This window comes from Trichoderma asperellum, chromosome 7 (genome assembly GCF_020647865.1).
Source record: "Trichoderma asperellum chromosome 7, complete sequence".
Classification (NCBI taxonomy): Eukaryota; Fungi; Ascomycota; class Sordariomycetes; order Hypocreales; family Hypocreaceae; genus Trichoderma; species Trichoderma asperellum.
The window spans coordinates 675,352-690,155 of NC_089421.1; the positions used below are offsets into that span (position 1 = coordinate 675,352).

General features: G+C 49.8%; 6 protein-coding genes and 2 non-coding genes across 8 annotated transcripts; 6 read left to right on the plus strand and 2 right to left on the minus strand.

Moving 5' to 3' along the window:
* Nucleotides 1–978: 978 nt before the first annotated feature.
* Nucleotides 979–2,292, minus strand: TrAFT101_010986 (uncharacterized protein). Its single transcript, XM_024908766.2, has 2 exons — nucleotides 1,976–2,292; nucleotides 979–1,907 (listed from the first exon to the last, which is right to left on the minus strand). The coding sequence occupies exons 1-2, from the start codon at nucleotides 2,035–2,037 to the stop codon at nucleotides 1,007–1,009; spliced, it is 963 nt and encodes a 320-aa protein (XP_024756933.2). The 5' UTR covers nucleotides 2,038–2,292; the 3' UTR covers nucleotides 979–1,006.
* Nucleotides 2,293–2,490: 198 nt separating this feature from the next.
* TrAFT101_010987 (uncharacterized protein) lies at nucleotides 2,491–3,098 on the plus strand (the record flags this gene model as incomplete). Its single annotated transcript, XM_024908767.2, has 2 exons — nucleotides 2,491–2,722; nucleotides 2,830–3,098. The coding sequence occupies 2 exons, from the start codon at nucleotides 2,491–2,493 to the stop codon at nucleotides 3,096–3,098; spliced, it is 501 nt and encodes a 166-aa protein (XP_024756934.2).
* Nucleotides 3,099–3,286: 188 nt separating this feature from the next.
* TrAFT101_010988 (uncharacterized protein) lies at nucleotides 3,287–4,094 on the plus strand (the record flags this gene model as incomplete). The annotated part of the gene is made up of 2 exons (XM_066129119.1): nucleotides 3,287–3,898; nucleotides 3,969–4,094. 2 exons carry the CDS (start codon nucleotides 3,287–3,289, stop codon nucleotides 4,092–4,094), a joined length of 738 nt encoding a protein of 245 aa, XP_065985249.1.
* Nucleotides 4,095–5,155: 1,061 nt separating this feature from the next.
* On the plus strand, nucleotides 5,156–7,253 carry TrAFT101_010989 (uncharacterized protein). The gene is made up of 3 exons (XM_024902774.2): nucleotides 5,156–5,764; nucleotides 5,841–6,454; nucleotides 6,554–7,253. Exons 1-3 carry the CDS (start codon nucleotides 5,533–5,535, stop codon nucleotides 7,034–7,036), a joined length of 1,329 nt encoding a protein of 442 aa, XP_024756935.2. The 5' UTR covers nucleotides 5,156–5,532; the 3' UTR covers nucleotides 7,037–7,253.
* Nucleotides 7,254–7,581: 328 nt separating this feature from the next.
* On the plus strand, nucleotides 7,582–7,673 carry TrAFT101_010990. The gene has a single exon. It is a non-coding gene; the product is annotated as a tRNA-Ala (tRNA).
* Nucleotides 7,674–7,886: 213 nt separating this feature from the next.
* TrAFT101_010991 lies at nucleotides 7,887–7,971 on the plus strand. The gene has a single exon. It is a non-coding gene; the product is annotated as a tRNA-Pro (tRNA).
* Nucleotides 7,972–8,348: 377 nt separating this feature from the next.
* TrAFT101_010992 (uncharacterized protein) lies at nucleotides 8,349–10,994 on the minus strand (the record flags this gene model as incomplete). Its single annotated transcript, XM_066129120.1, has 3 exons — nucleotides 8,349–9,705; nucleotides 9,788–10,619; nucleotides 10,709–10,994. 3 exons carry the CDS (start codon nucleotides 10,992–10,994, stop codon nucleotides 8,349–8,351), a joined length of 2,475 nt encoding a protein of 824 aa, XP_065985250.1.
* Nucleotides 10,995–11,574: 580 nt separating this feature from the next.
* On the plus strand, nucleotides 11,575–14,649 carry TrAFT101_010993 (uncharacterized protein; the record flags this gene model as incomplete). The annotated part of the gene is made up of 1 exon (XM_066129121.1): nucleotides 11,575–14,649. One exon carries the CDS (start codon nucleotides 11,575–11,577, stop codon nucleotides 14,647–14,649), a length of 3,075 nt encoding a protein of 1,024 aa, XP_065985251.1.
* Between the last annotated feature and the right edge of the window lie 155 nt (nucleotides 14,650–14,804).

A 14,804-nucleotide genomic window follows, 5' to 3' on the forward strand; every position in this document is an offset into this window, starting at 1 on the left:
TTGGTGCGGAGTTTTGTTTGTAGTTGATGGGGATGAAGATGGGAGATAGGATGGTGGATGGATGGATGACGTTTTTTTTTTTTTTTTTTTTTTTTTCTTCATCTGTATTATTCCAGGAAACAATTGAAGAAGAAGAGATGTAGAAGAGAGAAAGACCTTGGCAAGGAAGAAGCGGAGGTGGTGAGGGAGAAGTTGGCTGTTTATACCAATGGGTTGGGTTGAGGCTAGGAAAAGTCTCACCTTGTTTGAGCTGCTAGCCATGGCGGTGGCTTAAATTTGTTTGTATGTGTGCATTTGTGCGAATAGCTCGAACAATACAAGCGGGTTAAAGTGTAAGATTAACATTTTTGAACCTTGTAAAATGTATGTTGAAAAGGTTTGAGAGGCGATGATGGCGTAGGATATAGTTTTTTTTTCTTCTGCGGTTGATATCGGTGATGATTATTAGTATAGGTGAAGCGAGGGCGAGAAGGTTTTTGTGTTGGGGTGGAGAGGAGCGGGAGTGGAGAAGAAAATATGTTGAAGAAGAGAAGAATAAGAAGATGAGAAGGAATGAGTAATTATGAAAGATAAAAGGGAAGAAGAGATGTTGTTGATTAATACTGGATATTAGAGATGCTGATGAAGGAAAAAAAAAAGGTATGTGTAGTAAGAGATAAGGATAAGATAGAGAGAATGTTTGGAGGGACGGAGTGCGGGAGCGGCTATCGGTGTTTGTGCCGGATTAGTAGCCCTTTGGGTGGTACGGCACGACTAATTACAGGTCTGCTGCAGGAATCGGGCAAGCAAACATGGCAATGTGTATATAATTAGGGATGAGGAATTGCGAAATTAAGGGGTTTGCTGTGTAAATATTTTCAGGATTAAATTCAATTTTTGGTATAATCATGACGTGTTTAACATTTGTGTACTTGATCTAGGTATTACTCCATAGTCTTTACTCTATATACATACATACATGTGTATCTATCTCTCATGCTCATGATGCTCTGTAACCAACTTCACTCTACACATCCGACCTCGTCGGCACCGGCAGCCTCCTCTGCAGCCTCATGCAAATCTCCACATAGTCCGGCTCAGTCTCCGGCGTGATCCTCCCATGGCGAATCAGAAAATCAATCATGACGGCGCACACATTCGTCTTGAACTCGCCCGCCAACATGCGCCGCTCAACCTCGTCGCAGCTCATCAGCACAAACTCCTCGACCTCCCCGTCGTCGCCCAGGCGCGGCACCTGCTCCCCCTGGCCGGACAGCTCCAGGTCGTAAGTGTACAGAATCTCCGAGTGGACCAGCTCCGAGCGCGGGTTGCGGTTCACCATTGTGATGGCCCCCGTGGCGCGCAGGCGAGGCGCCACGAGGGATTGCGGCAGCGACGCTTCCTCCATGGACTCGGCGAAGATGCAGTCCAGGGGGGAGTCGCTGGCCTTGACGCCGCCGGCGACGGTGCTGTCCAGCATGCCCGGGTAGGTGTGCAGCGTCTTGCTCCGCCGGGCGACCCAGATGCGCAGCTCGCCGGTGGCGGCGTCCCTTGTGTAGGCCGTGAGGTGGGCGCCGCGGGTGGCGATGCCGAAGAGGGCGGCGGCAAAGCGCTCGATCTGGACAAAGTGCCGGGCTCCGGGGACGAGGAAGTACTCGCTGTGGAGGCCGTTGAGCGTGGGGAAGATGTTGCCGTCGATGGCGGCGTCTACGGCTTGCTGGAAGGCGGAGTTGGCGTGGTCGGAGGGAGAGGTGCTGGCCGGAGGGGCGGAGAGGATGACTTGGCGCGTGTCGTGGTTGATGGAGATGGATGGCGGCCATGGCATGCGGGCGATGGTGGTTGGGTGGATGTAGCCGTGGACGCGGTCATCGGGGGCCAGGATGAGACGGTAGTAGGGATGGTGGTTGAGTTCGAAGTCGAGGGGTGCGCTGGAGGAGGTGAGTTGATGTGAGTTTGGTGTCAAGATGGTGGTGGTGATGAATGATGGTGGTCTCACTTGTCAAAGACTGTGATGAGGTCCAGGAGCCCTGATGATGGGCGAGTGCTGGGGGCGGCCATGACGGCGAGAACAAGACAATCACTTGATGCTTGATGAGACGCCCCTGAAGAAGAGTGAAGAAGAAGTTATAACGGCTAAGCTGGTGCGGATGTTTGTCTCACAACAGACCGGACTGGATGAAGAGCTGAGATGGAAGAGTAGTGAGTAAAAGGCACCGTCTTTGACTGGTTGGTGGGCTTTGAGATGGGTCCCCGCTCTTAGCATGGATGGATGTGGCTATTTCTGGAAAATGGTTCAATTGGTGGCTGTTGAATCAAGCTTTTGTATTCCGTGTAAGTGAGGATATTGTGCAAATTGGTACACGGCGGACGGAACAGCGCTAACTGCTTCTTGGCTTCAATCCAGCTTGTTGAATCTTCATTGGCGGCCGCACCTTGGCAGCCTTTGACATCACGCGGAGGGGCCCAAGATCTGCATCTCGATTACTTTAGCTCTCTTTTGCATCGCATCACATGCAGCCACCATTGATTGATTGGGCCTCTGTAAAAAGTTACGCTGTGAGAAGCAAGCCACACCGACAAGCTGCAAAGCCGGAATACCTATCCTTGTTCGTTCGTTATAGGAAAGTCTTGTTATACGCGGCAATGGACACGTTGGATGCCATTTTGGAGCGGGCTGTCGCCGACGGGGAGGACACCAAGAACAAGCTGCTTGGAGCCGCATTTGTAGTGACAGACCGAAATGGTGAGCAGTTGTCCTTTTGTTTTGTTCACCTACCGTATCTCTTAAAGTTTCTTTCCCTTATATTGGCCCTTATTATCCATCGCTGCATCGCTTATGGAAACCCGCAGGCATCATCTACTCTGGCTCTGCTGGGCGAACGGGCATTGACGCCAACTCGCCAAAATTCGATGGCGACACTCTCACCTACGGCGCTTCTATTACCAAGCTCCTCTCCGCGACCTGCATCATGCAGCTGGTTGAGCAAGGCAAGATTTCGCTGGACGACAACATGCGGCTGCTTGTTCCCGAGCTGGACAAGATGCAGATCTTGCGGGGATTTACAGCCGAGGGGCAGCCTGTGCTGGAGGACAATCAACGGCCGATAACACTCAAGTGAGTTCTTGCATAGGTAGTACGGAGCAGTGCTGAGATGTAGAAGTTTACAATGTATAACACAGCGCAACACACACATGCATATACTGATATGGCTACAGGCAGCTGATGGTTCACACCGTCGGTCTCCACTACGACGTGGCAGACCCGAATCTGCGACGATGGTCCGAAGCCATCGGTCGCCCAATTGGAATGGCGATTCGCATGTCCAGAGACGGCTACAACACGCCGCTCGTGTTCCCCCCCGGCGACGGCTGGGCCTACGGGTCTGCGCTGGACTGGGCCGGGGTCGGCCTGGAGACGCTGGAGAAGCAGAGTCTCGGCGAGTACATGAAGCAGCACGTCCTGGATCCGCTCGAGATGCACGACACGGGCTTCCGCGTCAGGCAGCTGCCTCACACCGCAGGTCGACGGGCAGAGGTGGCCATCCGCGACGCCGCCAGCGGCTCGCTATCAGCCCTCGACATTGTGCCGGAGGAGCCCGAGATGGACAGCGCCGGGGCGGGCATCCACACCACGGCCAATGATTATGTCCGGCTGCTGCGCGCGATGCTGCAGGCCGAGCCGGGCGTGGTCTCGGCGGAGACGGCGCGGATGATGTTTGCGCCGCAGCTGGATGATGGGCAGCGGACGATGATGAGGGACGTTGTCTATGGTGAGGGGGCGCGGGCTGCGTATATCCCTGAGTTGCCGGATGGCGTGGCGCTGCAGTATGGGTATGGCGGGATGGTGACGATGGAGGATGTTGCTGGGCTGAGGAGGAAGGGCAGTCTGTCGTGGAGTGGAGCGTGCAGTTCGCGATGGGTGAGTTTTTGCTTCTAGTCTGCCGCTTCTCTTTTTAACGTTCTTCTGTGTTTCTAACGCACATTGCTAGTGGATTGATCGGGAGTCGGGCATCGCGGCGGTGCTGATGGTGGCCATGTTTCCGTTTGGCGACCCGGTGTCGTCGCGGCTGTATGCGGACCTGCAGCGGGCTGTGTACGGCGAGCTTGTCCAGTGAAGGAAGCAGACATGATGCTTTACAAGCACAGCAAGATAACAAGATGAGGCTCATTCAGAGCAGCATTATAAATAGATAGAGCACGACCGTTGATACGGGGTGAACCCTGTCGCTGTGCTCCGTAATGGAAAACCCCGACTGCTAGTGCGCGCGGATCCTCCGCCTTTTGCTCGCGATCTGCCCATGTCCCCTCTGCATCGCATGCCGATTCAAATCGGTTCAGACTGTCTGTCATCTTAACCATCTACATATAATCCATCGCCACCGTCTCTCGCCATCGTGTTCGGTGAGCATCGTATCTCCATATACGTACCGAGTACATGCAATCCGTATCTATACCAACCTCGTGCAGGATTTGCCGTCTTATCCACGGCAGCCGTAATCCGAGCCCAGGCACGAGTAAGCACCTTGGGCTTTTTTCTCCCCTCTCGTATCCTTTCGTAATACGCATTGGCTGGTTAAAAAAAGAATTGGTATTTTTTCTGATCCTCCGTCGTACCTGTACGAGTAAGGAGCACCGTCCAGAACGATTGGGCCTTGAACAGGTACCCGTAGCGGCTCCGCTTTAAGGCCCGCAGCCCTGCGTCGTTTTTTTCTCTTTTTGTCGCGGGCGTAGTTGAATTTCCAATCATTGGATGTCACTAGTAGTATATGGAGTTTTTTTTTTTTTTTTTTTTCTTTTTTTCTTTTTTATATACGCCTACTTTGGTGGCGCGTGTCAACGGGAAATCTACCCTGCGCCATGCATATGTATGCATTTCACCTGTAAAAGTGTAAATTTTTAAACAGCTGTGGCGTGACAAGCAGCAGTAAACAAGCAACCCCCAATGAATACGAGCACAGCGCATTGTGTTGATAGTCTGACAGCCAGAATACGAAGAGGGCAGCCCGCTATGCCCAAACTGGCCCCAACACGAGCCGTGACAGGCAATTGGGCGTCGCTAGGTGGCATCCGGGAGGCGCTAAAGCGGCCGTTTTGCTCTTCACAGCCCCAGGAAGCGCCGCTTGTCAGTCCAGGTCGGGCTGGCTGTCAGTTTGCATGATTTCTGGGTGTGGCTCGCTCTCCTGTCGCTTCTTCTTCCTCTTCTTCACCTCTTCTCTTCTTGGACTGTTGCCTCCCATCGCTCGCTCGCTCGTCCCGTCAAACCATGACGCAGCTGTAACACGTTCGTTATCTCGTTATTCTGGCTGTCGTCGGTTCTGCTCGCTGTTCTGCTTAGCAATTTGCTGTTGCGTTACTTTACTTGACCGTCTCGTTTTGGCATCGCCAGTTCCCTTCGCTAATACGCATACGCCATCTCGTTAAAAACCAAGCCCCGGCCGGAGCTTGTGCGACAATCACCAGTTTAACACTAAGAAAGACAGAAGAAGGGAAAATAAATATTTAAACGAAATATAAATATTTCTTTAATCACAACACAACATATACCATATTACTATGCGCGCTACATCCACCTTTGCGGCCGCGTTGGCCCTGGCCTCTGGCGCCGCCGCCGGCAAGATGAGGTATCTGGGCGTTGCCATCCCCGGAATCGACTTTGGATGCGACATTGACGGCAGCTGTCCTACCGACACCTCGTCAGTTCCGCTACTGAGCTACAAGGGAGGTGATGGCGCGGGCCAGATGAAGCATTTCGCAGAGGACGACGGCCTAAACGTCTTTCGCATCTGTGAGTGTCTAGTTTCTCATATCAACATCATATCATTCCGTGTCATGTCGCTCATACTAATATCGACTGTTGCTAGCCGCCACATGGCAATTCGTCACCAACAACACCGTAGACGGCAAGCTGGATGAGCTCAACTGGGGGTCCTACAACAAGGTCATCGATGCCTGTCTCGTCACCGGCGCCTACTGCATGATTGACATGCACAACTTTGCCCGATACAATGGTGGAATCATTGGCCAGGGAGGCGTGGACGACGATGTCTTTGTCAACCTCTGGGTCCAGATCGCAAAGTACTACGAGAAGAACGACAAGATCATCTTTGGCCTGATGAACGAGCCCCACGACCTGGACGTCAACATCTGGGCCCAGACCTGCCAGAAGGTCGTCACTGGCATCCGAAATGCCGGCGCCACCTCGCAGATGATTCTCCTGCCCGGAACCAACTTTGCCAGTGTCGGGACGTACGTGTCGAGCGGAAGCGCCGATGCCCTCGCTGCCATTACAAACCCGGACAAGAGCACCGACCTGCTGTATTTTGATGTGCACAAATATCTCGACATCAACAACTCGGGCTCTCACGTGCTGTGCACCACCGACAACGTCCAGGCGTTTGAGGATTTCGCGACGTGGCTGAGGGAGAATAAGCGCCAGGCCATCATTTCGGAAACTGGTGCATCCATGGATCCTTCGGTGAGCGACTCTCTTCCAACTTTTTTTATTACCTTCATTTTTCTTTTTGAAGTGAGAGGTAATGAGACACTGAATTTGTGACTAACATTGTAAAAATAGTGCATGACCGATTTCTGTGCTCAGAACAAGGCCATCAGTGCCAACAGCGATGTCTACATCGGCTTCGTCGGATGGGGCGCCGGAAGCTTTGACACCACTTACATCCTGACGCTCACACCCCTTGGCGAGCCCGGCAACTATACCGACAACAAGCTGATGAAGCAGTGTATCCTCGACCAGTTCACTCTCGACTCCAAATACGCGCCCACGCCCACTTCAATCTCAACCGCCACAGAGACTGGCACCTCAACGCCCACCCCGAACCCATCTAGCACTGGCGGCTCACCGGCATCAACAACGCCCAGCGCTGAGAAGCAAACCCCTTCGCCCTCTTCCAAGGCGAATCCCGTCAACGATCCCTCCTCTGACACCAACAATTCCTCCAAAGACGGCAAGTCGGCGGCGCCGTCGGGGGCTAAGGCCATGACCGGCAGCTTGCTCCTGACGGGGGCTGCTTTTGGCTACATGCTGATTGCGTTTTGATGATTTGATTCTTGGATATTTAATGGTATGATTTGAAGAGAGACGTTATATATATATATATATATACACAGTATATGAGTACATACATACAACTTAGAGAGCCTGTCTTTTACAATGCGTTTTGAGCAGGAAGGGAGGACGGGATATCGGTACTTAATAAGTGGCAGATTTAGCGCATAGAGGAATAATAATTCCATTGACTTTTGCTTGACGGATAGACGTCATTTCCACGTGTTGGCGCAGGCGGAAAGTCTAAAGCCTCCCTTTGATGTTGTGCGTTGCCTATTTTTAGGGAGCTTCTATTCTTCTTATAAGAGCGCCAACGGATTGTAAATTCTAGGTGAAATAACGTATTGCAACAGTAGGACATCTTGACCAGTTACTTATAATGAGATGCCAAGACAATGCAGCATGATGTATTATGCTTCTAATAGCTAGTAGTAGAAGTAAGATGGAAGCAATTGTACTGTATTTAATTCCAGCTCTGCCTCTATTTTTCCTGTTGAGCCATATAAGTCTGTTTACAAAGCCGCATTTTCAACATCGGGGATATGGTGTAGGGGTATCACGTTTGCTTTGCATTGTTCATTCAATACAAGCCTGTAAAAGGTCGGGGGTTCAAATCCCTCTGTCTCCACGTGTTCTTTCTTTTTTTGCGATTTTTTTTGCATGTACTTTGTTTATTCGGAAGGGAGGAAAATTGTCTAGTGGATGGAGTCTGCTTTTTTAGTGCCGCGGTGCTATTGTGGGGTTGAACTAGTGGGTGGATACTGGTTTGTCTTTTTTAGTGGGTGGCTATGGAACTGCCTTTATAAGGTAGTGTAAGATACCATTAGTCATAACAGCTAGAGGCCAAATGGTCTAGTGGTATGATTCTTGCTTTGGGTTACCAACTCAACTGCAAGAGGTCCCGTGTTCAATCCACGGTTTGGCCCCTCAACATTTCTTTTTTGCTTTTTTTCCACTTACATGTATACTTTGCTTTTTTTTTTTTTTTTTTTATGAATCTGACTGTCTAGGTAGGCATTTCTTTTTTACAGTATTTATTTGATACGTCTTATGAATCTGATTGCTTTCAATGTTGTAACGGGTAACATCTGCCATCCAATGTGGCTGAGTGGTTAGCAAGCCTACATAGGGCTTCATGTCCTTGGTCTCAACAGACATGGGCATGAGCTTTATGTTGGCCTACCCGCATTAAGTAAACCATTAATTAGGTTTGGTGAACAAAATCCAAATTCCTGCCCAAAAATCTACTATATAATTTCCTAATTCCCTGTTTAAAATTCCTATCTCTGAAATATTTTGGTTGTTATATTTGAATCTCAAGGTTTTGAAACGTACTTTCTTTCCAAAGATCCTCAATACTCTCAGTTACATCTCGATGCTTCTCTCCGGCTGGATGCTTCTCCCCACGTATCTCCTGTTGGGGACCTAATACTTGCTGACACAACCTATCAGCATCGTTATATCGGCCTTGTTCATGATATGTTATTGCAAGGCTCGCCATGCTCCTGATTGTATCTGGATGTTTCTCCCCAAGCGCCTCCTGTTGGAGACTTAATGCTTTCTCCTTCAACTCCTTAGCTTCATTATATCTGCCCTGTTTATGATATATTGCTCCAAGGTTTACCATGCTCCTAAGTGTATCTGGATGCTTTCCCCCAAGAACCTCTTCTCGGAGACTTAATGCTTGCTTATATAATCTCTCAGCATCGTTATATTGGCCCTGTTGATGGTACGTTAATGCGAGGTTTGCCACGCTCCTGATTGTATCTGGGTGTTTTTCCCCAAGCGCCTCCTGTTGGAGACTTAATGCTTGCTCCTTTAACTTCTTGGCCTCGTCATATCTGCCTTGTTCATGATAAATTGCCCCAAGGTCCGCCATGCTCCTAATTGTATCTGTATGCGTTTCTCCAAGCACCTCTTGTCGGAGATTCAATGCCTGCTTATATAATATCTCAGCATTATTGTATCGACCCTGTGCATGGTACGTTATTGCGAGGTTCGCAATGTTATTAATTGTATCTGGATGCTTCTCCCCAAGTGCCTCCTGTTGGAGATTTAAAGCTTGCTTTATTAACCTCTCAGCCTTTGTATATTGGCCTTGTGCATGATATGTGGCTGCGAGGCTTGCCATGCTACTGGTCGTAGCTGGATGTTTCTCCTTGATGTGCTCCGTTCCAGATTCAACCAGATCTTTGTCGTCCCCCACAGTACCGCTGCTTTGCGGCAGTGAAGCTCTAATGCTCCCCTTCTCGGCTTCAGTGTCGCCTGGTATCTCATCTTGGTAGCTTGGAAGAGACTTGAGGGCTAAGCGACTTAAGTGTTCGGCGATGTGGTCCTTTAGATGGCCATCAATCTTGGCCGCATCTTTGTCACAAATTGGGCATGATAAAAACAGTCTCACTGCCTTGCGGGTATTCTTCTTCGCTAAGACGCGGAGCTGGGTATCGCTGAGTTTGGTATTGTGGACATCTCGCATGTGTCTGATGTACTCGTCGCGGGTAGAAAATGGACCCAGCTCGCGGTGAGAGGAGCAGCGCCAGAGCCTGCTGTGTTGATACAAATGGCTAAGCCATTCATCACTGTGTTTATATAGCATGTCTGCCTCCTCGCAATCCTCAAAGAGGCACACATAAGGGTCTAGGTCATTTTTGACGTGATTTCTAGAAGTCTGTTCAGTATTACCCCCAGACGGTAAGAACGTTATAGATTTGATGATTCCTGGTTCAGGGTCAGGTTACTCACTGCCATTTTTGCTCATCGAACATCTCTTGGACTGGAAGAGCGTACAGACAATAAGGACAAATAATCTCTCCCATTGCTTGGAGATCTGATTCCAGCAAATCATTAAGCTTTGACTCCGCGACTAATCTCATCTCCCCAAGCCTTAAAGCTTTATGAAAATCGGCTACGCGTTCACTCTTGAGTTGTTCGTATTTCCTTTTGGCAGAGAGACCAGGAGCGGGTGGGAATATGAGTGTCTCATTACCAAGGGTGGCCGTCTCTCTTACAGAAATAACGAAAGGGCTTGAAGAGGCTGTCATGAAGCTGTCAGGGGAGAAAGTTGTCACGCTTCGATTCGGTGGAGATGTAATTATGGTCGATGCTACGACAGAAATTGGACCGTTATCCTGTTCGGGATCGTGATGAGTGGAGGATACTCCTTGCTGAGCAGCTGGTAAGGTAATGGAAGCCTTGTGAATTGCTATCTGCGGCTGGATAGTGGTATTCGCTTTACGATGTCTCCTGTACAGGATTCGTTTCTGTCGAAGGAGCATTGTGCGAGCAAGTCTCTGTTGGATTATTTTGCTAATATTGGGAAACTGAGAGCCAATGTGATTTTCGAAATGATCGAGTAGAAGAGGCTCCACACTATTTCCATCGTTGTCTGTGATCTGAAAATCGCTTACTTTGAGAACCTGGGTTGCTTTGCTGGCTCTGCGGATTGTATTCGAAGTCTTGTTTAGACGGTTGATCTCAGTTGCGATGTCTACAAGACACTGTTCCAGTTGTTCGTTTGCAGAACTCCGAGCATCTGATGCCGCGAATTTGCCCAACGCATCGAGGACATCCGAGCCTGTGTATTTTTAACTTGAATTGTTCACCATTTGGCGGTAGAGGCCAGAACAAAATCAAAATAAGGTGGCATGAAAGAGTGAGACATACAGGCACGGATACGGTAGTCCAGAGACTCCAGAAGGCCGGTGACAACCCTCTGCACTTCCGGCGCGTATCGCAGGCGATTATCCATGGACGTTTGCCCAGGTGCAAAGATTTCGATGCCTGCAGCCCATGTAGATAGCCTCGCAATTTGGTCTTCTACTGCTGAGAATTCCCTAGGATGTACGGAGGACGCCCTGAGGAGGCATTGCTGGAAAGATTCCAAGCACTGGGTGGTACAGACGGCAATAGCCGGCTCCTTTGGGCCTACAAACTCGTCTGCATCTGTCATGGCAACAAGGTCGCCGAATTTAGGGTGGTAGAATTGTATTAAAAGGTGGATTTTATATCATCGGTACAACTACTCATGGGCATTCATGTCAGAACGTGCTGCCTTTGAGATGAGAGAGGTCTCATGGTGCCATGTCGAGGCGTTAAGGCATGAATCCACTGAACCCCTCTCTGAGTCTTTTGTTATTGGCCATTTCGATGAGGCAGCAGTTTCGACGAAGCAACACTAACAGATTGAGAGCTCACCAACTTGAAAACCAGGGGAGAAGATACGCTAGAATAATCTATGACGTTTAATTTGAATGCTAGAAAAATCGTCCAAGTTTTGGAATGTCTGTATAAATTCCGGAGAAGTTTGGAACAAGAATTTCTTTTGATACGGAGTTGGTCTTTCCTATGTACTCGTTAGCTCGCGATGTCACTTCGATAAGATCTCGTCTTAGCTGCATCTAGCTACCTGTACTCCCCGCCCCCGCGCATGCGTATAAAAGAGCCTCCTCGTCAATAATGACCAACACCTTAGTCCATTCGCAGCGCTGACGCCAGAATTTGTAGTCGTGGCGTAGTAGAGGGCGGGCGAGATGGCCATATGTCTTGCTTCCGAGGACGAGGGCTGCAATTCCGACTTGCTCCTGAAAACGTCCGAGTCAGTTATGGAGATCGCGCACCTTGCTCGAATCAACGACGCCAATAAAGAAACCAGGGTCTTCTACAGTCACCTGGCATCCCATTGTGTCAGATTGCGAGACTACTCACTGCGCGCAAGGCAGAGCTCGTCTCGAATAAACAGTGAACATGTCAATCAGGCCCTGGCCCACCTCGGTTCTATCGTCTCAGAGAGCTGTCTCCAGCAATCGCCGTCAAACCCGGCCACATTAGAATTTCGTCTCGGGATGCTCAACCTTTTCTGGAGTGAGGAAAGAAAGCAGTCAAGCGAGAGGAGGCTTGACTTTATAAGCCGATGGTTGACACCTGGGGAGCAACAAGGATGGGTAGATAGCGCGCTGGAAAGCTGTGCCGACGAACTCGACAAACAACACCCAGACCAGGCTTCCAAGAAATCGGCAGACAAGTTCCCATCTCTAAACATCATTGAGCCATCATATACCATATGCAAGGCGGCCCAATCGATCTTCGATGCGCTGTTAGACTGCAAGGGATGCTCCTGTCCCAATCCGCATGAGTTTGAGGCGAAACTCGAACTGGGCACGTACCGGAGGCCCAATAAGAAAGTCAACAAGAAACGGCTTGTTAAATCTATTCGAAAACGCGTCCGATATCCTCGTGGCAATGATAATACTGTTGGGGAGCTTGATTTTGACATGTTTCTCTCCATGGAGCGGGATTGGCATGAAGTTCGAGTCCAGGTCGGTAAAGAGCGGGGAGTTTGCTTTAATATTTCAGGTGAGGCACCGTCACCTCGTGTAAGCAGCACCGAGGATGGATACGCAAGAGTAGAGAGGCTATGCAAGCCAATTACCAAGACGAAAACGAAGGCCTTGCAACGCCTTGTGTTGAAGGTCAACAGTGGCCAACTCTTTGAGATGGGATTTGAGAAGAGCAACTTTCCGATCGACAAGACCGCCAATCCAATCTCTCTCTCTCAATGTTTTGAAGAACGGCACGACTTCTTCACGGAGAAGACGAAGCGAATCCTCTCTCTCATCATCGGCTCTACAATTCTGCACCTAAACGGCACTTCCTGGCTCCAGCCAGGGTGGGGGTCAGAAAATATCAAGTTCTTCCAGACAATTTTCTGCAAGACTCCATTGCGACCTTTTATTCAAATCCAGCTACCCAAGACCAGTTCTGCCGGCGCAGATGATTTTCGACTCGTCGTAAATGGTGGGGACAGTGACGATGAAACATCAGACGATCTTGATTTAGGGCATCGCTGCCCGGTAATGGTTGCTCTAGCCGTGGTCCTCATAGAGGTGTATTTCGTCAAACCATTCAAAAAATTGGCAGAAATGCATGAAGTCCCACTGATCGAGGTTTCTAGCGGCCGCATCACCCTCATTGACGTGGATCAGGTGTTCAATGGCGATGAGGAAACTGGCAAGGAGGGATGGCGATCCCAGATCCCCGAAGACTCTCCTCTTCTTATGGCCATTGACAACTGCTTGGATGGTGAATTGTGGGAGGATGAAGAAGGTGGGCCCCTCGACAGTGAAATGCTCAAGTCGCGGATATATCAACATGTTGTTCGACTGCTGGAGCTTCACTTAATCCAAGGCTTCAGTCAGATACCGCTAGATGGTGTTGACGAATATGCTAGAGATCTGGATTTTGGGAAGTGGGGCCAGGTCATAACCAGACCAGAGCTAGACAGCCAAGCAACTTCGCTGCCCTCTGGAGTGCTCACACCCACTCGGATACCATCATCCACGGTTATGGCGCTTGCTCCAAGCCAAGTCGGAGTCCCTTCGCTCAAACGCAAATGGGGACAGAGATATTCACAATTATACTCTCTGGGTTCGTACCCGTCACCGAATCTGGATACGACTTTGACAACCGATGTTGAATATAAGTTATCCCAGTTCTTTGATAATGAAATGGGTGGCCGGATTTCCTTACAACCTCCTGCCAACCGCACACACTTCCATGTTGCCATCATTTGCGCTTTGCCTCGAGAAGTTGATGCCGTCACTCTGCTTTTTGACCAATTCTGGGACGATGAGGGTGATCTTTACGGCCGAGCTGATGGCGACATGAATACCTATATCACCGGTCGCATTGGGGATCACAACATTGTTCTTGCTCTCCTACCAGGTATGGGGACAAATAACGCAGCTGCTGCGACTGCTAGCTTGCGATCGAGCTATACCAGCCTTAGGCTCGCTATCCTCGTCGGTATTTGTGGGGGAGTCCCTCGCATTGCCAACCTCGATGCATTTCTAGGTGATGTAGTAGTGAGCAAGACTATCATCCACTATGACTATGGCAGGCTATATCCTGGACACTTTGTAGTGAAGAATACCGTTGAAGACAGCCTTGGGAGTACCAACAGGGATATTCGAGGCCTCCTTGCGGTTTTTGAAACGGAGTTGATGAGGAAGCGGCTACAAAAGGAGGCTTCGGAATACTTGAAACATTTGCAAAATAAAGCTAGACAGGATCGACGACGGGCAGATTATAAATATCCCGGGATTGCGGAAGATAAACTATACCCCCCGGCATATGTTCACAAACATCGGACATCGTGTGACTTGTGTACTACTCTAGACACCTTTTGTGACTCAGCTTCTGAGGCGTCGTGTGCCGTGGCGGGGTGCAGTTCAACCGACCTGGTTGTAAGAGAGCATACTGTCGAAGAGGCCAATTTCAGCCCAGAGATCTTCATCGGTCGAATAGGGTCAGGAAATACAGTTATGAATAGCGGGGAAGACCGTGATCGAATCGCCAGCGCACACAACGTCATTGCCTTCGAAATGGAAGGCGCTGGAGCCTGGGATGAAATTCCGTGTATCGTTGTGAAGGGCATCTGTGACTACGCAGACAGCCATAAGAATAAATCCTGGCAAGATTTTGCGGCGGCCACTGCTGCAGCTGTCACGAAGGCTATCCTTGGGCGGTATATAATCCGTGATGGGGATCGAGATTTAGCTAGAATTGATGGTGTGGCCTTATCTCATCCTATTGCTCTCTCGCACTAAGCTATGTACAAATAGCTCAGAAGGGGCAAACGAGCGAACGGAATATTTCGTCCAGCTTATTCGGGGGCAATGTTTAGGCCAACCAGGGTAAGGTGCGGGGGCTAAACATCTTGATCCTACTGAAGGGTAGAAAGTTGGCATTTGCGGTGGCCAGG

What these genes read in the sequence shown, in the direction of transcription:
- TrAFT101_010989 (XM_024902774.2), top strand. Translation starts at nt 5,533, where the DNA reads ATGCGCGCTACATCCACCTTTGCGGCCGCGTTGGCCCTGGCCTCTGGC. An exon ending in CCTAAACGTCTTTCGCATCT is followed by an intron (nt 5,765 to 5,840) that starts GTGAGTGTCTAG and finishes GACTGTTGCTAG; the next exon opens with CCGCCACATGGCAATTCGTC. An exon ending in GTGCATCCATGGATCCTTCG is followed by an intron (nt 6,455 to 6,553) that starts GTGAGCGACTCT and finishes TTGTAAAAATAG; the next exon opens with TGCATGACCGATTTCTGTGC.
- TrAFT101_010986 (XM_024908766.2), bottom strand. Translation starts at nt 2,037, where the DNA reads ATGGCCGCCCCCAGCACTCGCCCATCATCAGGGCTCCTGGACCTCATC. An exon ending in CTCATCACAGTCTTTGACAA is followed by an intron (nt 1,908 to 1,975) that starts GTGAGACCACCA and finishes CACCTCCTCCAG; the next exon opens with CGCACCCCTCGACTTCGAAC.